Here is a 25252-nt window from a genome sequence, read left to right as displayed (position 1 = left end):
GCGGTTAAGGCACTTACCTGCAAACCCTAAGGACCCAGGTTTGATTCCCCAGTACACACATAAAGCCAGATACACAAACTGGCACGTGTCTGGAGTTCATTTGCAGTGGCTGGAGGCCTCTGTAGACCCATTCCCTCTCTCTCTCTCTCTGCCTCTCATAAATAAATTAATTAGTTAAAATTGTTTTTTTTTTTTGTTTTTTTGGTTTTTTTTTTGGCCAGTCATGGTGGTGCATGCCTTTAATCCCAGCACTCAGGAGGCAGAGGTAGGAGATCACCATGCGTTTGAGGCCACCTGAGACTACATAGTGAATTCCAGGTCAGCCTGGACTAGAGTGAGATCTTACCTCGAAAAAATAAATAAATAAATAAATAAGTACTTCTTAATGCAATGGAAAAGAAAAATTAAGGTTTAGTTTCTATTCAATACCTAATATATATTTGATCTGCATTATGATAGTGAAGCCCAGTTATAATCATACAGCTGGCAGAAAATACCTATGCATCACTGAGTACATCCCTCTTTTATCTTCAGGTAAGAGTTGGTCTAAATGACCCATGATGAATAGCCACACAATTAAAAATAAAAAAAAAAATAAGCCAGGCATGGTGATGTACGTCTTATTCCCAGCATCTGGGAGGCTGAGAAAGGAAGACTGCTCTGAATTCAAGACTAGCCTGAGACTAGACAGCCTGGGATAGAATGAGACCTTACCTTGAAAAAAATAAGAACCAAAAAAGAAAGGGAGGGAGGGAGGGAAGGACCCACAGGAATCCATTAAACAGAATGTTTTTGAGACATCAAGATCTTAAAAGCTGAAAATCATTCAATCTCAAATACATATAGCGTCAGGTTTTATAGTACCTAAGAAAGCCCTGGAAGTAACTTAAACAGAGTTGTCCAGATTTTAAAAGGAAAAAAAAAATTAGTTATGGAAACATAAAAATTTGGCAAAAATTAAAACCTGCTGTTTGAGCCAGATATGATGGCACACGCCTTTAATCCCAGCACTCGGTAGGCAGTGGTAGAAGGATCGCTAAGAGTTTGAAGCCACCCTGAGACTACATAGTGAATTCCAGGTCAGCCTAGACTAGAGTAAGAATGTACCTCGAAAAACCACACACACACACACACACACACACACACACACACACACACACAAACAAAAAAAAAAACAACTCACAGCCAAGGTTTTATCCCCCAGTGTCCACATAGAGCCAGATGCACAAAGTGGTATGTGCAATTGGAGTTTGTTTGCAGTGGCAGGAGGCACTGATGTGCCCATATTCTTTCTCTCTGTCTTTTCCTTTCTTTCTCCCTTTTTTTGAATTAAATAAATAATAATAAAATAAAATAATTCTGGCTTGGAATTACTTCCTTGACAGGCTAGTAAACTAGGCAGGCTAAAAGGTAATTTGTTATACTAAAAGAACAGGATTAGCTCTCATACCAAATGGACTTACTGATAAGGTTTTGAATCTAAGTAAATGATTCATAGTAATACTATGAAATTTTCTCCCTCATGACTTTTTAATGTGTAATTAATGGAAAAGAAACTGCATCAGTGTTCCTGGACTGCTGGTTGCCTACAACAGGTGTCAAATTTCTCCAGGTGAATGCTTACCGGTAAGGGATTGGATAAGGAATGTTGCGGTGAGGATCGTGCAACTGGTGGAACACTTCTGCCAGGGCTGGTTCCTGGCCCGCTTCCCCCAGCAAACTGGCCAACAGGGAAAAATGGATATGAATAATTCAAAACAACACTATGCTTCAGAGGAGAGTAAAGATCGTAAAAGATTAATACATAAACAGATTTTAATTATATGTGGCCCCTTAAGTCAATACATCTCACTTAGAGAGAAAATGCCAGCCAGGTAAGCCAAGTTCTATCTTTTCAATAAGATTTTTAAGAATGAGCTCCCAAAGAAATATACCAAGAAAAACAGAAAGCTGAGAGTATGCATGGTTTTGAATAGTCATGAGAGAAGATCTTTCCCTTTTTTTGTCTCAGAAATGTCTCAAAGCAGAAACAGAGGTGTGCGCTGGGTGTTAGTCATCTTGAGTAACCACTAACAATGGATCACTGAGTTCACGACATCTTTCACTGGACTAAGGCAAGAGGACAAGAGTCCAAATCTTTCTACCTTAATCATTGAAAGACCCAAAACCTAGCTTGGCCAACAGAAAAACCGCTTCATATGTGAATTCTGGTATCACAGACGTATAATAAAAATTTTAACCCGAACAAGTCAGCAGCAGTTGTTCTTATTAAGAAATGGGCAGCATTAGTCTGATGAAAATGGGGAGAGAAAGCAGAAAGTCACAGTAGATGCAAAATATCACTTTCTATTGCCTTAAATGAATACAAGAATTTGGTTTTAAAGTTTTCACTGGAGATTTTTATCCCCAAATTTAACTTACCTCAAAGTAATCACTAATTTTATGTCCCCTAGGAGTGCCTTTCCCTGAAAATGAAACCAAAGTTAAGTACAGTGTTCCAATGCACATGTAAACCATCATCATTGAAATGTATTAAATATTCAATAACTGCATACAGTGCTATAAATCTGTCAGCCTTAAATGAGCCAAAATACCTTTACTCTAAAAAAAACCTATTTCCTCCACATAAGTTAAAGCACAAGTAGTAAAGGGAAGCACTTTTCACAGCTTGTTTCCCTTTAAGATGCAATGATTTTCTTTTTGTAAATAAATAAAATGCATGCCACCATTGGGAAACAAAGTTCATCTATAATCTACATTCCAATTTAAAAGAATCAAGGTTCAAAACAAACTCATCAGTTCATTCTAGCCGGGTGTAGTGCACACCTGTAATCCCAGCATTCGAGAGGCAGAGGTAGGAGGATCACTGTGAGTTCAAGGCCACCTTGAGACTACATAGTGAATTCCAGGTCAGCCTGAGCTACAGTGAGACCCTATCTTGAAAAACAAAAAAAAATAAAAATAAAAATAAAAAGTTCATTCTATTTCACATAAAACTTGATATGGCCATGTAACTTTAGGAGAAAAGACAGAACAAATTATTATATAAACTTAAAAAAGAAAGAAAACAAAAATACTGGAACTTTTATTCCTTAAGATGGGAGAAGAAAAGGCTCAATTGCTTATTCTTCCACATTAAAAAAAAAAAAGAGCATAGACAAAATATTTGGCATCATAACTATCATCTTTACAGATTCATTCCAGTAGGCACCAATAGAACAGCAACACTGGAGATGAAATCAATTTTGGATATTGCTATTAATTAATCAATGATCTAGTAAATGACACAGTTAAATGTCCCATATACTGACATTTGCATGTAATTCATATTTGGTATAAAGGAAAAATTGTGATAGGAAGGTCATTAAAATACACAGGGAAACAAGAGTCCCCAAAGAACTGACACTGTTTTGTCAGGTGTATATCAAATGGCAAATCTTTAATAGCCTAATATTCCCTTAAGATACAAAAACTATTGTTGTTAGGAATCCTTCTACACAAAGTAATTACTGGTTGTGAAATAGAAAATTCTAAGTATATAAGAACTCAGAATTTTTATTAGTGGGAACTACCTTGGCTAGTTTCATATGGTTCAGCTTTTCTTTTCCGATTTCGCTGATCATTCTGCTTTTTCTCAGGAGTCTGTTAAATATCATACACATCACAATTAGTATTTTGGTAAATTTTCCACATTCAAAAAAAGAGTATGTACAAAATAACACATATATAAAGGAGAGATAACTACTACAGACAAGTCCTGTCTTGCTCTTAGGAGAGAGAAAATGGGTAAGTACAGGGTTTTGAACCAAATGCTCTACAATTTTTAGAAATCACTTAAAGTATCAGACTTTTAGTTTACTCATCTGTAACTCAGTTACCACAAAGTTTAAATACAATATTTTTCCAGGCATGGTAGCACATGCCTGTAATGCCACCAATGAGGAGGCCATAGCAGGAAGATGTCAAGTTTGAAGCCAGCTGGGGCTATGTAGTAAGACACCAACTCAAAAAAACAAAAAAAAGCTATTTTATGTAGAACAAATGTCTACTTCATGGCAGGATATCAAAACAACTTTGAAAATGTTTCAACCCTACATCCCTTTCCTTTAAAAAAAGGAAAGATATGCATAATTAGTCAACTGACTTTATTCAGTTTTATGTAAGAGCAAAGCAGGTGACTGCAGACTTATTATCCATTATCCTTTATCCATTCAGTTAGGCTATTTGCCTAATATTTAACATCCGCCAACTAAGCAGGAAAAATTTTGAGGTCAGGCGTGGTGGCACACACATTTAATCCCAGACAAAAGGGAGGAGGACTGCTGTGAGTTTAAGGCCACCCTGAGACTACAGAGTGAATTCCAGATCCTACCTCGAAAAACCAAAAAAAAAAGAAAGAAAAAAATTTAAACAAACCAGCAAAAAGTCCTTCAAATTTATTACTAATGTCAGCCTGAGACCTACCCTACGGTAGCACTAAGTGCTAAAATTCAAGAGTATCTAAGCTAATTCAGCTATGACTTTAAGTCTCTAGCTATCTATTAAACAACTATGAAAAAAAGAAGTAAAGCCCTATATATGATTATGATGATAAAAACACATCAGGACCACACACACCACAAAGAGGAACCACACACACAAACTAGCCCATGGCCTTGCAAGTATGTGGTACTGTCTTTTAACCCAGACTAAACACACAGGATTAGGAAAAGTCTTTCTTAAATGTTGTTTCTTACCTCTACTTCTTTATCACTCAAGGACCCCACACTGCACAAGCTTTGATTGGAAGACTCACTATTGAGCGGCCCCTGAGGGAAAAAATTGTTTTTAAAAAATCAGAAGAAATTTGAACATAAGACAACAGCAAAACTGTTCAAATTTGATGAGAAAAACTAAGAGGTAGCTGTAATATTTCCAAACCAACTCAGCTACAGTAGTGGGCCCTCCACGTTTAAATTCTTTACATATTAGTATTTTCATATGCTTTACAAACTCTACTCACATGAAAATTTTCCTTTCTATAGTGCTTTCACATGTTCTAGAGTCATTTTTTTGGTGGTGGGGGGAGTTTGAAGTAAGGTCTCACCTCTAGTCCAGGCTGATCTGGAACTCACTGAGTAGTCCCAGGGCGGCCTCAAGATCACTGAGATCCTTCTACCTCTGCCTCCAGAATGCTGAGATTAAAAGTGTGGGCAACCTCACCCAGCTCTAAAATCATTCTTTAAAGAAAATAAACATGGGAAATCAATCATCTTGATCTCATACACCATAAAAACTGTGACACTGGACTGGGGAGATGGCTTGCCAGTTAAGGCGCTTGCCTGCGAAGCCTAAGAACCCAAGTTCAATTCTCCAGGTCCCACGTAAGTCAGATGCACATGGTGGCACATGCATCTGGAGTATGTTTGCAGTGGCTAGCGGCCCTAGCATGCCCATTCTCTCTCTCTCCCCCTCCCTCTCTGTGTCTTTAATAAATAAATAAAAATGCAATCTTTGAAAAACATCTGTGACATTAAGGAGTATGCAAAAGGCTCAAGAACCACAATATGGGCAGGGCTTCTCTAAGTCATGTCCTACAGAAGCTTGAATTACAAGCATAAAAAACAAAGTTACACCTTAATGCTCAGGAGGCTGAGGTACAATTCCAAATTGGTAGCCAGTGTGCTACATAGCAAGATTGGATCTCAGTGTGTGGGGGTGCACACCTTTAATCCCAGTGCTTGGGAGGCCCAGGCAAGAAGATTGTTGAGTTCAAGGCCAGCCTGAGACTACATATGAATTCTGATCTACATAAAAGCCCTACCTCAAAAAAACAAACAACAACAAAAAAGTGATTGGCTCTCAAAAAAAGAACAACCAGGGCTGGAGAGATGGCTTAGCAGTTAAGCGCTTGCCTGTGAAGCCTAAGGACCCTGGTTCGAGGCTCGATTCTCCAGGACCCACATTAGCCCGATGCACAAGGGGGTGCATGCATCTAGAGTTCGTTTGCAGTGGCTACAAGCCTTGGCGCGCTCATTTTCTCCCTCTCTCCCTCCCTCCCTCCCTCTCTCTCTCTGCCTCTTTCTGTCTCTGTCACTCTCAAATAAATAAATAAATAATGAACAAAAAACTTAAAAAAGAAAAAAAGAAACACTTTAGAAAAAAAAAAAGGTCAAAAAAATGGCTGGGAGTGGTACATGCCTTTAATCCCAGTACTTAGAAGGTAGGGAAGAACCCTGGGAGTTGGAAGGCCAGCCTGAAACTAATGAGTTCCAGATCAGCCTAGACTAAGGTGAGACCCTACCTTGAAAAAAATTAGGGCTGCATAATTGGCTCAACAAAGCCTAACTACCTGGGTTCAAATAACCAGTGCCCACGTAAAGCCATATGCACAAAGTGGTGCATACATCTGGACTCTGCAGTGGCTGGAGGCTTATGCACACCCCTTCTCTCTTTCTGTCTCCTCCCCTCCCCTCCTCTCTTCTATCTCTCTCTCTCTCTCTCTCTCTCTGCTTCCAAATAAATAAATAAATAAATAATTTTTTTTTTAATTTATAAGACTGGATTTGATTCCCCAGTATCTCTGTAAATGGAGATGCAGAAAGCAACTCTTGTGTCTAAAGTTCATTTGCAGTGGCAGGAGGCACTGGTGCCTTCATTCGCTTTCTCTCAAATAGATAAAAATATTTTAAAAAATTGTTGGGTTGGAGATATCACTCAGTGGTCAAGGTGCTTGCCTGCAAAGACTAGTCACCTGGGCTTGATTCCCCAGTACCCACATAAAGCCAGATACACAAAGTGGTACACACATCTGGAGTTCATTTGCAGCAGCTGGAGGCCCTGGCGTGCCCATCCCCCCTCCCTCTCCCTCTCTCTCTGTGTCTCTGCTTGAAAATAAATAAGTAACAATGTATGAAAAAAAATTATAAGAGGGCTGGAGTGATGGCTTGGCTGTCAAGCACTTACTTGTGACGCCTAAGGACCCTGGTTCGAGGTTCCATTCCTCAGGACCCATGTTAGCCAGATGCACAAGGGAGCACATGTGTCTGGAGTTTGTTTACAGTGACTAGAGGCCCTGGAGCGTCCATTCTCTCTCTCTCTCTCTCTCTCTCTCTCTCTCTCTCTGTCGCTCTCAAATAAATATATAAAAATAAACAATTTTTCAAAAAGACTTTTAAAAAATTGTAAGAAAAGCTGGGCATGGTGGTGCACATCTTTAATCCCAGCACTCTGAGACTACATAGTGAATTCCAGGTCAGCCTGGGCTAGAGCAAGACCCTACTTCAAAAAACAAAAAACAAAACTATATATGTATGTATGTATGTATGTATGTATAAACAAAACAGGCTGGAATGGTTAAGATGCTTGCCTGTGAAGCCTAAGAATACATGTTCGTATCTCCAGGTCCCAAATAGCTATATGCACAGCGACATAAGAGTGCAATGTCCCACATGCATACAAGAAGGCACACATATCTGGAATTCATTCACAGCAACTGAAAGGCTCTTGTGCACCTGTTCTCTTCTCTCTCAAAACAAACAACAACAAATATATATATATACATATATGCATATATACATATATATATATATATATATATTTTTTTTTTTAAAATTAGCTGGGCATGGTGACACACACCTTTAATCCCAGCACTCGGGAGGTAGAGGTAGGAGGATAGCAGTGAGTTCAATGCCATCCTGAGACTCCGTAGTGAATTCCAGGCCAGCCTGGGCTAGAGTGAAACCCTACTTTGAAAAGCCAAAAAAAAAAATTCACACACATATATATATATATGCACGCATGAAAATAATTTGGCATAATAGCATGGATTCTATTGGCCTGCTTCTCAGTGAACTGGTTAAAATTATAAACAAATAAGTATTCAGAAATTCTAGAAATGAATTAAAAGACAAAAGAGAAAATCAAGAAACATCTGTTTTGGGCTAAAGAGATGGCTTAGCAGTTAAGGTGTTTGCCTGTGAAGCTTAAGGACCCAGGTACAATACCCCAGGACCCACGTAAGCGAGATGCACAAGGTGGCAGATGCATCTGGAGTTTGTTTGCAGTGGCTAAAGGCCCTGGTGCACCCATTCTCTATCTGTCCCCCCCCCCAAAATAAATAAAATAGAAAAAGAGAAAGAGAAACACCTGTTCGATAATGTCTATGAAAATTTATTCAGAATGTAAAGAGTCTACAGTATCTGAAGCAATATTACTCAGCAAGACTGAGTCCAAAGAAAAATCTATAATTGTGGCCAAATGATTTCTGAGACTACTGCTAATAATAATATTCAATGAGGAAAGGAAAATTCTTTTCAGCAAATGGTGTCAGGGACAGCTGGTTCGGTTCAGCATAGGCGAAAGTGTGAAGTTGCACCACTATTTCATACCATATATAACAGTTAATTTAAAAGACTCAAAGACTTTAAGGTAAGAGATAGAACTATAAAATGCTTAGAAAGGGCTGTTGATATTGCTTAGTGGTTAAGGCATTTGCCTACAAAGCCAAAAGACCCAAGTTTGATCTCCAGTACCCATGTAAACCCAGATGCTCAAGGTGACACATGTGTCTGGAGTTCATTTGCAGCAGCTAGAGGCCCTGGTATGTCCATTCTCTATCTGCTTCTTTCTCTCTCAAATAAATAAAATGTTTACTTAAAAATCTTTGTGGTGCTGAAGAGATGGCTTAGGGGTTAAGCACTTGCCTGTGAAGCCTAAGGACCCTGGTTCGAGGCTCGATTCCCCAGGACCCACGTTAGCCAGATGCACTAGGGGGACGCATGTGTCTGGAGTTGGTTTGCAGTGGCAGGAAGCCCTGGCATGCCCACTCTCTCTCTATCTGCCTTTCTAGCTCTGTCTACTACTCTCAAATAAATAAATTTTTAAAAATGAACAAAAAAATCTTTGTGAACTTGGATTGGGCAAAAGATTATTAAAGAAAAAAGCAACAGGAGAAAATAGAGAAATCTAGATCTTTTAAAAATTAGTGGGCTGGGGAGAAGCTATTAAAGGAATACCATATATTTAATGGTTCTAGTTTATATTAGTTTAGATGGAGTATAATCAATGTATCTATAACAAATGTAAATACTCCTAGGACTTTCAGCGAAGCCACAGACGTTGCCTGAAACTGCAGCAGGGAGATTCCTCTGATGGTAGCTACCAAGAAATCTGTGACTCTGAGCCTGACCCCTTTGGACAATATATAACTAACTTATCTCAGGAGACAGCTGCCTGTACTTAGTCTTATTTGACAGAACCCTACACTCATGGGTGTAAATCTCTCCCCTAAGTGCGGGAGAATTCAGACAAAGGATTGTAAAAGCTATGTAAATCCAGCACAATCTGAGTTCAGGGCCTCTGTCAGGATTTTGGCATTAGCCAGTAGAGGTCCACGTGTGAATAAAGGCTCTCTCCCTCAAAAAAAAAAAAAAAAAAAAAAGTGGACTAGAGAGATTCCTCGCTGGTTAAGGTGTTTTCCTGAGAAGTCTAAGGACCCAGGTCGACTCCTTAGTACCCAGGTAAGCCTGATGCACATGGTGGTGCATGTGTCTGGAATTCATTTGCAGTGGCTGGAGGCCATGGTGTACCCATTCATTCCCCCTTCCCCAAATAAATAAATAAAATATTTTAAAAATATTAAACATTAGGAAAAAAATTAAAGCTGGAATAAAGATGCAGAGAAGTGGTAGAGCACTTTTCTAGAATGTGCCAAGATCTAAGTTTGATCCCCAGAGCAAAGAGAGAAGAGGTGAAAAAGGAAAGGAGGAAGAAGAGGAAAGACATTTGTGCTTTAGAGAATGCTATCAATAAACATGAAAAAGGGCTGGAGAGATGGCTTAGCGGTTAAGCGCTTGCCTGTGAAACCTAAGGACCCTGGTTTGAGGCTCCATTCCCCAGGACCCACGTTAGCCATATGCACAAGGGGGCGCACGTGTCTGGAGTTTGTTTGCAGTGGCTGGAGGCCCTGGCGCGCCCACTCTCTCTCTCCCTCCCTCCCTCCCCCCCCCCCCGCCTTTCTCTCTCCGCCTGTTGCTCTCAAATAAATAAATAAAAATAAAAAATAAATAAATAAACATGAAAAAAATGGAGAGAGCACAGGAAAAGAATCGGAATAGACATTTCTCCAAGGACAATATACAAATGGCCAATAAGGACATGAGAAGACATTCATGATCATTCATCCTCAGGGAAACACAAATCAAAACAAAATGCCACTTCATACAAAGTAAAATGACTAGAATCAAAAGAGATGAGAAATACTGACAAGAATGTAAGAAAATCAGACCCCTCCCATACTGCTGCTGAAATAAACAAAATATAGTATAGTCATAATAATGGAAAATTACTCAACCATGAAAACAAATCTAGTTCTGTTACATGTGACCGTACAGATGAATCACAAGAACACTTTGCTGAAGTTAAAAAAAGTCACAAAAATTGGGAGCAGTGATTGACACCTTTAATCTCAGCAACAGCTGGGCAGAAGCATGAGGATTGTCATGAGTTCAAGCCCAGCCTGGTTAGAGTGAGACCCCACCTCAAAAAATAAAATAAAATAAAAATAAAAAGACCATATGTCAAATGCCTCATTCCTAAGCCAGGCATGGTGGCACTCGTCTTTAATCCCAGCACTCAGGAGGCAGAGGCAGAAGGATCACTGAGAGTTCAAGACCAGCCTGAGACTACACAGTGAATTCTAGGTCAGCCTGGGCTATAGTGAGACCCTACCTCAAAAAAAGAAAAAAAAAGGCTCCATTCCTATAAAAATCTGGAACACAGAAATTTAGAATACACAGGAAATACATTAGTGGTTGCTTAGGGCTGAGGGAGTAGAGGAATGAAAGCTAATGGGCACTGAATTTATTAAGGTAACAAAAATGTTCTAAAATTCTGTTGATGGTTATACTTACCTGAGCATAAACCAAAGAGCACTGAATTAAGTGGAAAGTGAATTCTCAATAAATTTATTTAAAATCAAAGTCACGGGTTTGGTGTCAAAAATATTTGTATGCTAGTACATTATTTTTTCACTATGTCCTTACAGCACTATTTAAATAAAACTATAATTAATATGCCAAGACCGAGAGCTTTACAGTGAGATACTTGTGAAACTCTGAAGAAAAATAGTTAGTGAAACTGGGGAGAAAAAAAAACAAATTAAATAATGCATTTTCAGTGACATGAATTAACAAGACTTATTCCTAGAGCTCAGTGAAGAAAATACTTCTTTTTTTTTTTTCTTAATTTTTATTTATTTATTTGAGAGCAACAGACACAGAGAGAAAGACAGATAGAGGGAGAGAGAGAATGGGCGCGCCAGGGCTTCCAGCCTCTGCAAACGAACTCCAGACGCGTGTGCCCCCTTGTGCATCTGGCTAACGTGGGACCTGGGGAATCGAGCCTCGAACCGGGGTCCTTAGGCTTCACAGGCAAGCGCTTAACCGCTAAGCCATCTCTCCAGCCCCAAGAAAATACTTCTTAAATGAAAGCAAGAGCTTTATTTATACAAGATTTCTACAGTAACTCAACACTTAAACTTTTTTTAAATAGATGTTATTTATTTATTTATTTATTTATTTTTGAGAGAAAGGGGCAGATAGAGAATGAGAGTACCAAGGCTTCTAACCACTACAAACTAACTCCAAACACATGTGACACCTTGTGCATCTGGCTTTATGTGGGTGCTGGGAACCTGAACCCAGGTCATTAGGCTTTGCAGGCAACCACCTTAACTACTGACACATCTCTCCAGCCCTCAACACCTAAATTTCAAAATTCATCATTTTATTTTTCAGTGCTGGAGACTAAACCCAGTATATTGGGCATGCTAGACAAATGCTCTACCACTGAGCCACATCCACCTTGGGTGGTAATAAACCTTACCTATTTTATCATCGAATATCCCTCATTTTCTAAAGAAACTGATAAATCCTGGTACTGGTGGCACACTCTTGAATTCTAGCACTCAGAAAGCAGAATAGCAGCCTGGACTAGAGTGAGTTATATAGGCTAATCTCAAATACATAGCAAAACTTTTTAGCACATGAAGGAAGCCCACATGAACTAAGAAAAACCATTCAGAAGGCCCAAAGGATAACCTATTACTCCTGCAAAAATTTAAATGTCTGTATTTGCTGAATTTTTCAAGTCTTCATTTCTTTCTTGGACTAAACTGGTGGCTTCAAAGGTACTAAGAACCAAGTACGGAGCCGGGCGTGGTAGCGCACGCCTTTAATCCCAGCACTCGGGAGGCAGAGGTAGGAGGATTGCCATGAGTTCAAGGCCACCCTGAGATGACAGAGTTAAATCCAGGTCAGCCTGGACCACAGTGAGACCCTACCTTGAAAAACCAAAAAAAAAAAAAAAAAAAACCAAAAAAAACACCAAGTACGAAAGGCCGTCTTTATTAATTAAAAAGGTAGCTGAAGTGCATAGGAAGCTGACAGCAAACTACCTGTTGCTCTATTTATTCAAGGCTGGAACTACAAAGAAAGGGTCGCCACAGAGCTTTTTCAGTCAGTAGCGTCACCACCACTTCCTCAAAGCACAGTGAGCAGTCAAAGCATCAATCAGAATGGTCTGACTCCCAGAGACCACGGGAGTGGTGGCACTCGCCTTTAATCCCAGCTTTAGGGAGGCAGAGGTAGAAATTCAAGGTCACCCTGAGACTAAACAGTGAATTCCAGGTCAACCTTAGCTAGAGCAAGACCCTGACTCAAAAAAACAAAACCAGAAAGGAAGAAGAAGAAATGAAATGGACAGGAAACCTATTAAGTTCTTATGTATAGAAACAGGTATTATCTGAGACAAGTGAGTAAAATTCTAACTAGAATCATAAAAAAACAAGTCACAGTCCCTCCATCTACTACCAGATTTGAGTCAGTTTAGAGATTCAGAATCTACCAAACAGCCACAGAACACTGCCAAAAATATATACTAGCACTCTTTCTCCCAGCCCTCCCCCAAAAAATCCATGGCCTGTTATCAGATAGCTCCACAGTGGAGCAAAGGATGACTACACTGGCTCTTGAATGGCACTTGTTCCAGGAGACCCAAAACATCATTGTGGTCCCTGAATCAGTAAGGGCCTTTATGGGGTTGCAGGTATAGCTCAGCAGTATAGCACATTCTAGAATTTATGAGATCCTGGGTTAAATCCCTAGCACCAAGATAGCCAGGTGTGGTGGCACACACCTTTAATCCCAACACTTGAGAGGCAGAGGTAGACGGATCACCTTGAGTTCAAGGCCACCCTGACTATATAGTGAATTCCAGGTCAGCCTGGGCTAGAGTGAGACCCTGCCTCTTCCTGTCCCTCAAATAAATAAATTAAATTAATTAAATTAAATAAAAACTGGGCCAAGCCGGGCGTGGTGGCGTATGCCTTTAATCTTAGGACTTGAGAGGCAGAGGTAGGAGAATCACCATGAGTTCAAGGCCTCTGTGAGACTACCAAGTGAAGTCCAGGTCAACCTGGGCTACAGTGAAACCCAACCTCAAAAAAAAAAAAAACCAAGAGAAAGGAAGGGAGGAGGGTACTTAATAGGTTGATATTGTATATATGTAAGTACAATGATTGTGATGGGGAGGTAATATGATGGAGAATGGAATTTCAAAGCGGAAAGCGTGGGGGGTGGGGAGGGAGGGAATTACCATGGGATTTTTTTAATAATCATGGAAAATGCTAATAAAAACATTAAAAAAAAAAAAACCCTGGGGGCTCTGCCCCTCCCACCTTCCATATGGCAGAAGCTCTCTGTACCTTCTCTTTCCTTCTCTAAATCTAATAAAGTCTCTCTATACTTGCACCAATAGTTTTTATAAATCAGTCAAAATAATTAGGAAGCTCTTTAACTTTTATTGTTAAACAAAGTTAACAACCGGACAATTTCAATCGGAAGTCATCCCCAGTGAAGACAAAGGTCTCTACGGCTTTAAAGATCTTGATTCTTCTTGCTGTCTTGATTTGGCCTTGTGCTGAGAACATCAATGTGAAAATAAGCTGTTCTTTGGATTGTGTGAGGGTTTCTGTTAGCCCTTCTACTGACAACAGAAATAATCTATAAAGCTGGGCATGGTGGTGCACGCCTTTAATCCCAGCACTCAGGAGGCAGAGGTAGGAAGATTGCTGTGAGTTCAAGGTCAACCTGAGACTACATAGTGATTTCCAGGTCAACCCAGACTAGAGTGAAACCCTATCTCAAAAAACCAAAAAAACAGACATAAAATGGCCTGGATATCCATGACCTCATAGTGCCTGACACTACCTACACAAGACCATCATAAGAGGAGGAAAAGACCATGACATCAAAATAAAAGAGAGACTGACTGAAATGGGGAGGGATATGATGGAGAATGGAATTTCAAAGGGGAAAGTGGGGGGGGGGGCGGGAAAGAGGGTATTACCATGGGATACTTTTTATAATCATGGAAAAATGTTAATAAAAATTGAGAAAAAAAAGTTAAAAATAAAGAAAAAGAAAAAAGAAGTGATCTATGCATATGTGCTGAGGATTTGTTACTGGGAATGGGCTGCCCTGTAATTTGTATACAAATATACTTATACCATTTTATATACCCTGCTCATAAATGTGGCATCAGAAAAACGGTTATCTCAGAGGATACAGCCCTCTTTCACACTAAGGTATACTGTACACCAAGGAATATTCACTGTGATTCTCAGACCATCTCTTTGGAATGTTCTTCATCTCAGAAATCAGTATGGCTATCGCAGTTTGTACTGAGGATGAAATAAAATTGGAACCAAATCACTTTATAGATAATTTTGAAGCAAGGCCAGAAGAGTTAGGATTACTAAATTTTCATTAAGTTGTCTCCCATTAAGCTACACATGGTAGCTAGCACACCTTTAATCCTGGGACTCAGAAGGCAGAGGCAGAAGGATGGACAGGAGTTTGAGGCCACCCTGAAACGACATAGTGAATTCTAGGTCAGCCTGAGCTACAGTGAGACCCTACCTCGGAGGAAAAAAAAAAAAAAAAAAAAACCTAACAGATGTCTCCCATTAAAGAAGTAGAAACCATGAATTTTAGTATCATAAATTCTGTCATAACAGTATTTTTATTAAAGTTTATGAGCATATTTTAAAAAGTTAACTAATCTTAAATCAACCGCTCTAACACCAGTAACAACAGAAAGCATACATGGTGGAGCACACAGAGGAGCTGGGAGTCCTGTTTTCCTTCCACTTTCTTTCAAACAAAAGTGGAGGTGTGGTGACATCAAAATAAAAGAAACTGATTCAGAGAGAGAGGGGCTATGATGGAGAATGGAGTTTCAAAGGGGAAAGTGGGAGAAGGGAGGGAATTATCATGGGATATTGTTTATAATCATGGAAGTTGGTAATAATAAAAAACAAAAAAAAATTTAAAAAAAGAAAGAAAATATTTTTAACGAGGAAAAAAAGGGGGAGGTGTGGGGCTAAGAAACTGGCTCAGCAGTTAAAGGTGCCTGCTTGCAGAAGCAGAGACAAGTTTATATGACTGACTCTGAGTGAGGGAGGCAATGTGGCTCATGCCTACAATTCCAACAAACACCTGGGAGGAAGAATAGGGGATTGCTGTAAGTTTAATGCCAACTTGGGCTACACAGCAAGTTCCAAGCCAGTCACTGACATAGCAATATCGTGTCTCAAACAAATAAAAGACCTTATAATCATAGTATATACCGCTTTAAAAAAAAAAAAAAACCTTAACTGGTATTAATGATGTTTTAGTAATACTTGTTTTTTTAATATTTTATTTTTATTTATTTACTTGAAAGAGAGAGAGAGGTACAGAAATAGGCAGGTAGACAGAGAGAATGGGCGTGCCAGGGCTTTCAGCCACTGCAAATGAACTCCAGACGTGTGCACCCCCTTGTGCATCTGGCTAACATATGTCCTAGGGAATCGAGCCTTGAACCAGGGTCCTTAGGCTTCACAGGCAAGCGCTTACCCACTAAACCATCTCTCCAGCCCATATTTGTAATACAAATTCTATGCATGTGAGTAACATCTAATTCCAAAGAATAAGAAAACAGCAAGACATCCTTTTAACTGCCTATTTTCCTAGAAAACTACCTATGGTGGGCTGGAGAGATGACTCAGTGGTTAAGACACTTACCTACAAAGCCAAAGGATCCACGTAAGCCAGATGCACAAGGTGACACATGCATCTGAAGTTCATTTGCAGTGGCTAGAGGTCCTAGAGCACCCATTCATTCTCTCCCCCGCCCCCCGCTTTTTCTCTCTCCCAAATCAAAACATAAAAATATTAAATTATTTTTTAAGGTACTTATGGAAGTCTACCTATTCATTCAAAATCCAGTGTTAAGTGTTAACAAGAATACAGAAAAAAATTTAACATGCACTGTTGATAGATATTGTAAAATAGTGTAGCTGCTTTGGAAAACTGATAAATCCTCCAAAGATTAAACAAAGACCTGCCATAACACCCAATAATTCTCTGAAAAGTATGTACCCTAAAGAAATAAAAATAAGCACATACCTTTAATCCTAGCACTTGGCAGGCAGAGGTAGGAGGATCCCTGTGAATTCAAGGCCACCCTGAGACTACATAGAGAACTGAGATGAGTCTGGGCTAGAGAGAGACCCTACCAGAGTGTGTAGGGGTGAGGGGGATACAAATAATAAAGAAATGAACACATGTAAACAAACACTTGTACATATTAATATGCTAATTACTTTTCTTGTCACTGTGACAAAGTATCTGATAGAAATAACCTAGGGGAGAAGGGTTTACTTTACAACACAGTTTCAGAGGGATTTTTGTTTGTTTTTCTAAGGCAGGGTCTCACTCCAGCCCAGACTGGTCTGGAACTCACGCTACCTCTTCTCCTCACTCTCCTCCTACCTCTGCCTCTCAAGTGCTAGGATTAGAGGCATGTGCCATCACACTGGGCTTTCAGAGGGTTTCAGTCCATCATATTAGCAAAAGCTAGGGTCTAAGGCAGGAGGAACATGTGGCTACAGCAATTTATATGGTACAGACCAAGCAGCAGAGAAAACAGGCCAGAAAGGAGTGGATAGATTTAACCTTCAAAGGCCTGCCCCTAATGACACATTTCAACCAGCCAGAGCCCACCTCGGAAAGGCTCCAGTGCCACAAGCTGGGAATCAAGTGTTCACAAGATGATTCTGAAGGACATTTCAAATTTAAGCCATACAATGTTCACAGGAGCATTATGCATAAAAGCCAAAGTACAGGTAAAAAACAAAAATTCAAATTTAAAAGTATCTTTCTTGTTTTTATTCTTAGTAAATGCTATTTTGTACACAATTAAAATTATATTGCAATAAACTGAATTTATTTTTTGAGATAGGGTTTCACTTTAGCCTGGGCTGACCTGGAATTCCCTGTGTAGTCTCAGGGCGGCCTCAAACTCATGGCAATCCTCCTACCTCTGCCCCCCAAAAGCTGGGATTAAAGGCGTGCGCCACCATGCCCGGCTGTAAACTGAATTTTTTTTTTTTTTCAAGGTAGGGTCTCACTCTAGCCCAGGCTGACCTGGAATTCACTATGGAGTCTCTCAGGGTGGCCTCGAACTCACAGCAATCCTCCCACCTCTGCCTCCCGAGTGCTGGGATTAAAGGCGTGCGCCACCACGCCCGGCTGTAAATGAATTTTTAAACAGAGTACCATCTGACAGTAAGAAATGAATTACTAGTAGATGCAATAGCACATATGAGCCTTAAAAACAAAGCTTGGGCTGGGTGTGGTAGCAAGCACTGATAACCCCAGCACAGGAGACTAGAAGAAGACTGCTGAGAGCGAGCAGCCTGGGCCTCACAGGGAGTTCCAGGCAGCTTGGGCTAAAGTGAGACCTAGCCTCAGAAAACCAAACAAAAAAATCATAACGCTAAGTGCAAGAAGCTAGTCACAAAGGGTCACATAGTGTATGATTCCATTTACATAAAATGTCCAGGGCTAGAGAGATGGCTTAGCAGTTAAGGCGCTTGCCTATGAAGCCTAAGCACTCATGTTCAACACTCCAGATCCCACTTAAGCCAGATGCACAAGGTGATGCAAGCGTGCAAGGTTACACATGCGCACAAGATGGGGCACACGTCTAGAGTTCGACTGCAGTGGCTGGAGGCCCTGGCATGCCAATATTCTCTCTCTCACCTACATTAAAAAAAAAAATAAAAAATAAATTTTTCCAAAATGCCTAGTGTGGTGGTGCACACCTTTTGTCCAGCACTTGGGAGGCAGAGGTAAGACTGCCACGAGTTCAAGGCCACCCTGAGACTCCAGAGCTAGGGCAAAACTCTACCTAAGGGGGGAAAAAAGGTCCAAGATAGGTAATAAATTTAAATAGGTAAGACATATATTTGTTGTTAGCTAAAGCTGAGAGAGAGAGATTTTTGGCTAAGTGGTGAGGGTTGCTTTTGAGCAAGATGAAAATGTTCTAGATCATGGCAATGGTTACACAACTTTAAATATAGAAGCAACCATTAAATTGCATACCTTGAGTGAACTATAAAACGATGCACTGCAAGCTAATATAATTTGTTGGATACAAGGAGCACCTACAACCATGAGACCATGCTGCTACAACAGCAGACAAAGAAAGCCAGCAAACCTAATACCTGCTTGCAAAACTTCCTGATCATCTATGGGGAGAATCATCTCCCTCTAATTCTCCAATCCTTTAAGTCTCACTAAGATTCTTTGACGATAAGCATAACAGCGCACGTATAATTCCAGTACTCGGAAGGTGGGAGTTCCAGGTCAGCTTGGGCTAAGAGAACTTGTCTCAAAAAAACAAAAAAAAAGAAAGAAAGAAAGAAAAGAAAAGAAAAAAAGCTGGGCGTGGTGGTGCACGCTTTTAATCCCAGCACTTGGGAAGCAGAGGCAGGAGGATTATCGTGAGTTTGAGGCCACCCTGAGACTATATAGTGAATTCTGGGCCAGCCTGGACTAGAGTGAAACCCTACCTCAAAAAACAAACAAACATTTATAATCATGGAAAATGTTAATAAAAATTAAAAAAAAAAAAAAACAACATAAAACCAAGAGGTAAGAGGTAGGAGGATTGCTGTGTGTTCAAGGCTAGCCTGGAACTACAGAGTGAGTTTCAACTGAGCCTGGGCTAAATACTCTACCTTAAAAAGGAAAAAAACAACCAAAGACCAGGTATGGTGACATATATCTATAATCTATAATCCCAGCACTTGAGAGGTGAAGACAGGAGGGAGGCGTAGGTGTTCAAGAACATTCTCAGCTATACAGCAGTTCTGAGATGCTGACTCCAAAAAAAAAAAAAAAAAAAAGTTATAAAACGCTGGTCTAAGCCTGGCATGGTGACACACACTTTTTTTTTTTTTTTTTTTTTTTTACAGCAATCATTTTTTTTTTTTTTTAAGTGACACACACTTTTAATCTCAGCACTTGAGAGGCAGAGGTAAGAGGATTGCCATCAGTTCGAGGCCACCCTGAAACTACAGAGTGAATTCCAGGTCAACCTGGGCTAGAGCAAGAACCTACCTTAAAATGACCCCCCCAAAACAAATTGGTCTAAAATGTACCAACATAATAATTAATGGGGTACAGCTCAATGGAAGAACATGTGGCTCCAGGGTCATTCATCAGCATGAAATAATGCATGTATATGTAGGTAGGTATGTATGGGCATACCAGGTCTACATACACTAATATCTGCGACAGGGAAGGTAAGTTTACTGACCCAAGCCTAAAATCAGCACTCTAAAAGGAGGTGACAGGAGAATCTAGTATGACAACAGCCTGGACTTCATAAACAAAACCCAATATGATCAATAATCTTTGTGTGTGTGTGTATGTTTATTAATCTTGATTGATGGACTAATGGGATCTAGGAGACAAACCTCTGGGTGTGTGCATTTTCTGAGGCTTAACTATGAATGCTCATGTAAAGCCAGATGCACAAAGTGGCACATGCATCTGGAGTTTGTTTTGCTGAAGCCTTCGTGCATCTTTCTGCCTGCCTCTTTCTCTATCTCTGCCTCAAATAATATATAAAATTTCTTGTTGTTGTTAATGTTGTTTTGTTTTTTGAGGTAGGGTCTTACTCTAGCCCAGGGTAACCTGGAATTCACTATGCAGTCTCAGAGTGGCCTTGAACTCACAGTGATCCTCCTACATCTGCTTCACAAGTGCTGGGATTAAAGGCATGCCCCACCATGCCCAGCAATATTTACATATTTTGTAAAAGGTTAGCCAAGGGCTGGAGTGGTTAAGGCCCTCATCTGCAAAGCCAAAGGACTGTAGCCGGGCATGGTGGTTTGTCTGGAGTGGCTGGAGCCTCTGGCAAACCCACTGTCTTTCTATATCTGCTTCTTTCTTTCTTTCTTTCTTTCTCTCCCTCTCTCTCTATCTTCATATCTCTCTCTCTCTCTCTCCCTTAAAAGAAAAACAAAAAATAATAATTAAAAGAAAATGTTATGCTCCCTCCAGACACAAAATGGCCTGGATATCCATGGCCTCACAGCACCTGACACTACCTGCACAAGACCATCATAAGAGGAAGGAAAGATCTTGACATCAAAATTAAAAGAGAGACTAATTGAGATGGGGAGGAGGTATGATGGAGAATGGAGTTTCAAAGGGGAAAGTGGGGGGATGAAGGGTATTAACATGGGGCATTTTTTATAATCACTGAAGTTGTTAATAAAAATTTGGAAGAAAAAATAAAAAGAATAAAAAGAAATTAAAAAGAAAAGAAAATGTTAGCCAAAAGTGGAAGCTCGGGTCCCATAAGTATCTCTCCCTTTCATTTCCACTAGATTAAAATTTCCATATGGAGGCCTGGGAAATGGCCAAGCAGTTAAAGGTGCTTATCTGCTTACATGCAAATAAGCCAGTCTCAGTTTGACTCCCCAGTACCCATGTAAAGCCATGCACAGAATGGCACAAGCATCTGAAGTTGGTTTGCAGCAGCGAGGGGCCCTGGTGTGTTCATTATCTCTCTCAGTTATATTCTTTTTCTCTCCCTCTCATAAATAAAAAAATTAGTTGGGCATGGTATGACACGCCTTTAATCCCAGCATTCCAGAGGCCAAGGTAGGAGGACCACTGTGAGTCTGAGGTCAGCCTGAGCTAGAGTGAGACCCTACCTCGAAGAAATTGTTTTTTATTCACTACTGTATCATCACAGTCACCTATTACATGGTAGGTCATTATAAAGTTAAGGTCAGGAAGACATCAATATTCTTCAATAATTTGAACCTTGGGTATTCAACCATGAAGTTAGAACATAACTTCTGTAAGGAATTTGACAAAGTATTAGGGAGGCATGTTTGTTTATGGACAAGCACGCCATGACACACTTGTGGAAGTCAGAGGTCAACTTAGGTGCTGGTCCTTGCCTTCTCCCTTGTTTGAAAGCAGGGTCTCATTATTCAACACTGCATTCACTAGGCTAGATTTCCCATAGATGACTTTATCTCATTTAAAGAAAGTCCTTTTTATCCCTTGCCTGGAGCACATGTTGAGGAAACCCTATCTCAACAGAAATGTCCAAATCACAAAAATGAAGTCATTCTGTATGTATTCCTTAACATTCATAGTAATATTTTTTAATATTTTATTTGTCCTTTATGTGCTAGCAGAAGAGAGGAAGACAAACTAAAAGATAGAGGGAGAGAGAGAGAAAATGAGAATGGTCATGCTAAGATCTCTTGCTACTGCAAATGAACTTGACTCATGTGCCACTGTGCATCTGGCTATATGTGAGTACTGGAGATTTGAACCCGGCTGTCAGGCTTTGCAAGCAAGTACCTTTAACTGCCAAGACACCTCTCCAGCCCAGTAATATTTTATTATATTGTCTTCTTAAGTTATCTACATTGATGTTTTCTAAGTACCATACAATCTGCCCCTTGAATATATCAACTACGTCATCTTTTCTGCTCCCATAGCCTGACGTTATAATATTCACTTTCAGCTGTGTGTCGTAAACACCTGAGTCCATGTCTGCACCTGTATTTCACCACTATGACAAAAATACCTGAGACAGCAATGTTAAGGGAGGAAGCACTTATTTTTGGCTCATGGTTTCAGAGGTGGTTTCATTCCCTGGTCAGCTATCTCCATTGCATTGGTCCTGTGGCAAGGCAGAAGCGTAAGGGTGGAAAGATGTGGCAGAGGAAAGTTACTCACCTCAGGGCAGCCTAGAAACAAGAAAGAGCAAGGAGGGTACAGGCGCCCTGCAAAGGCACACCTCAGTGCCCTACTTCCTCCAACTTTGCCCATTTCATAATGGCCTATTCAGCTATGTGCTTATTAATGCAGTAACCTATTAGAGAAGGTAGTAAGTACCTCCTTGATTCAAGGCAGTACCTTCACATGTTCTCAATAGCATCACCAGCTGGAGAACCAGCCTTCAACACATGAGCCTATAAGGAAGGACATTTTATATCCACACTTACTGCACCTCAAGTATAGTACAACTAGGTTGACTTTTCAAGTTCCTCTAACACCCAAACATAGTGTATGTAAACTCAGGAACAGCTGAACCCAACTGCTGAAAACATGAACACCTAGATTTCAATATAGCTACTATGCATGTTTTCCTTTCATCCTATCCAGATACTACGTAGGTATTGCCTCAAGCCCTCCCCCTTTTGAGGGTGGTTTCATGGTAGGGGCCTCCCTCTAGCCCAGGCTGACCTGGAATTCATTATGTATTTTTCAGGGTAGCCTTGAACTCATGGCAATCTGCCTACCTTTGCTTCCCAAGAGCTGGGATTAAAGGCATGTGCCACTATGCCCAGCTAAGCCCTTGCTTTTTGGGGGGGGGAAAAAAAAGATTTTATTTATTTATTTAATTACAAGCACAGAGAGAGAGAAGAGAGACAGAGAGAATGGGCATGCCAAGGCCTCCAGCCACAGCAAATGGACTCAATATGCATGCACCACATTGTGCATCTGGCTTTCGGTGGTACTGGGGAATGGAACTTGGGTCATGAGCTTTGTAGGCAAACGCCTTAACTGCTGACCCTTCTCTCCAGCCCTCCTCAACCCCTTTATCAATTTCTTCCTTTGTTTTTTGTGGGTTTTTAAAATTTTTATTTTCTTAGAGAGAGCAAGAGCAAGCCAGAGAAAGGAGAAAGGGAATTGGCACGCCAGCGCCACAGCCACTGCAATCGCACTCCAGACGCTTGTGCCACCTAGTGGGCATGTGTGATCTTGCACTTGCCTCACCTTTGTGCATCTAACTTACATGGGATCTGTAGTCAAACATGGGTCCTTGTGCTTCATAGGCAAGCACCTTAACCACTAAGCCATCTCTCCAGCCCTATCAATTTCTATTTAAAAACTATTTGAGCTAGGCATGGTGGCACACGCCTTTAATCCCCACACTCAGGAGGCAGAGGTAGAAGAATCACTGTGAGTTAAAGGCTGGCCTGAGACTATACAGTGAATTCCAGGTCAGCCTAGGCTAGACAGACCCAACTGCAGAAAAAAAAAAGGGGGGGGGTTGGAGGGACGCCTTAGAGATTAAGGCATTTGCCTGTGAAGCCTAAGGGCCCAGGTTCAATTACCCAGTACCCATACAAACCAGAAACACAAGGGGGCACATGCATTTGAAATTCGTTTGCAGTGACTGGATGCCCTGATGTGCCCATTCTCTCTATATATATGCCTCTCACTCTCTTACGTATACACACAAAATGGATAAATAAAAATTTAAATAAACAAAAATTTAAAAATAAAAAGCCATTTGAACTTTGTGGTAGATGCATGCCTAGCATGTACAAGGCTCTAGGTTCAATACTCAGTACTGCAAACACACAAACACAAAGATATCTCAAAAAAGAAAAAAATTATAGATTATGTGCCTAATTCTAGATGATCAACTGTTACCATAATGGAGATTGGATAAGTCAGCCTGATAATAGCTTCTGCTATTTTCAACATTAAATATGGCTACGGTGGGAGCAGGAGCTCAATCAAAGCGATCCTCAGCTACACTCAGTTTGTGGCCAGCCTAGGCTATACTGAGATGCTACTTCACCCATCCTGTCCCTTCCCACAAATAAACAAGCAAACAAAAGGCTGCTAAAGTTAATTGCTGTAACAAAAGTGATCTCAAAATGGAGATGGAGATACAATTTCTTAAGATCACCAGGCCTTTCAGATTCACTCATCAGGTAAAGAAGAAACTCTGCTTGAACAGGCGTCATCTTGTGTGTTTGGCTTACGTGGGATCTGGGGAGTCGAACACGGGTCCTTAGGCCTTGTAGACAAGCACCCTAACCACTAAGCTATCTCCCCAGCCCTTTTTTGTTTGTGAGAAACAGACACACACACATACACACAAAGAGGGAGAGAAAGAGAGAATGGTCACACCAGGGCCTCTCCCTCTGCAAAAGAACACTAGACACAGGTGCCACCATGTGCATGTGGCTTACGTAGGTTCTAGGGAACCGAACCCAGGTCCTTTGGCATTGCAGGCAAGCACCTTAACTGCTAAGCCATCATTCCAGCCCTAGATTTTGTTATTTGAAAGACAGAGAAAGACGGAGAGAAAGAGAGTGGCTTTACTCTTATTGGAGCTTCACCTTCTCTCACTGACTAAAGGCAGCCAGAAAATGGTGATTCTTTTTCACTCAGTTCATATTATGTAAAAACCTCAGAAGCCTTATAAATTCTACTATCATATGCAGATGAACTTGATATTGTTCAAGTTATAACATTTTTTTTTCCAGACAAGGTCTTATATAGCCTAGGCTGGCCTCAAACTCATTATCTAGTGGAAGATGAGCTTGAATTCCTGATTCTTCCTTCATCTCACAAGGGCTAGGTTCGATTCCCTAGTGCCTACATAAAGCCAAATGGTGGTAATCTCCATCTGGAGTTTGTAGCAGCTGGAGGCCCTGGTGTGCCCATTCTCATTTATTTATTTATTCATTCATTCTCTCTCTCCCCGTGTAAATAAATAATTTTTTTAAAGTGAAAATTTACGGTGGTGCACATCTTTATCCCAGCACTAGGAGGCAGAGATAGGAGGATGCCCATGAATTCAAGGCCACCCTGAGACTACATAGTGAATTACAAGTCAGCCTGAGCTAGAGTGAGACGCTACCTCGAAAAACCAAAATAAAAATATAGGCCAGGCATGGTGATACATGCCTTTAATTCCCATTCTTGGGAGGCTGAGGTAGGAGGACCATGTTGAGTACAAGACCAGCCTGGGCTACAAAGTGAGTTCCAGGTAATCCTAGGCTAAAGTAAAATCCTACCTCAAAATAAACCAAAAAAAAAAA

The 25252-nt window shown here is 40.4% G+C and overlaps 1 protein-coding gene across 3 annotated transcripts in view; it reads right to left on the bottom strand.

Annotated features, from left to right (window-relative positions):
• Tlk2 (tousled like kinase 2) overlaps positions 1 to 25252 on the bottom strand; it is a 123611-nt gene that overhangs the window by 85020 nt on the left and 13339 nt on the right. For 2 of the 3 annotated variants that reach the window (XM_045158796.1, XM_045158795.1), the window contains exons 3-6: positions 4737 to 4808; positions 3573 to 3642; positions 2422 to 2465; positions 1625 to 1720 (exon numbers count right to left, since the gene is read on the bottom strand). In XM_045158796.1, coding sequence (XP_045014731.1) covers positions 1625 to 1720; positions 2422 to 2465; positions 3573 to 3642; positions 4737 to 4808 — 282 coding nt within the window. The remainder of the gene's footprint in view (positions 1 to 1624; positions 1721 to 2421; positions 2466 to 3572; positions 3643 to 4736; positions 4809 to 25252) is intronic. The other variant, XM_045158797.1, reaches the window with a different exon arrangement.

Source organism: Jaculus jaculus, chromosome 9 (genome assembly GCF_020740685.1).
Source record: "Jaculus jaculus isolate mJacJac1 chromosome 9, mJacJac1.mat.Y.cur, whole genome shotgun sequence".
In the NCBI taxonomy this organism is placed as follows: Eukaryota; Metazoa; Chordata; class Mammalia; order Rodentia; family Dipodidae; genus Jaculus; species Jaculus jaculus.
This window is presented reverse-complemented; position numbering and strand designations above follow the sequence as displayed.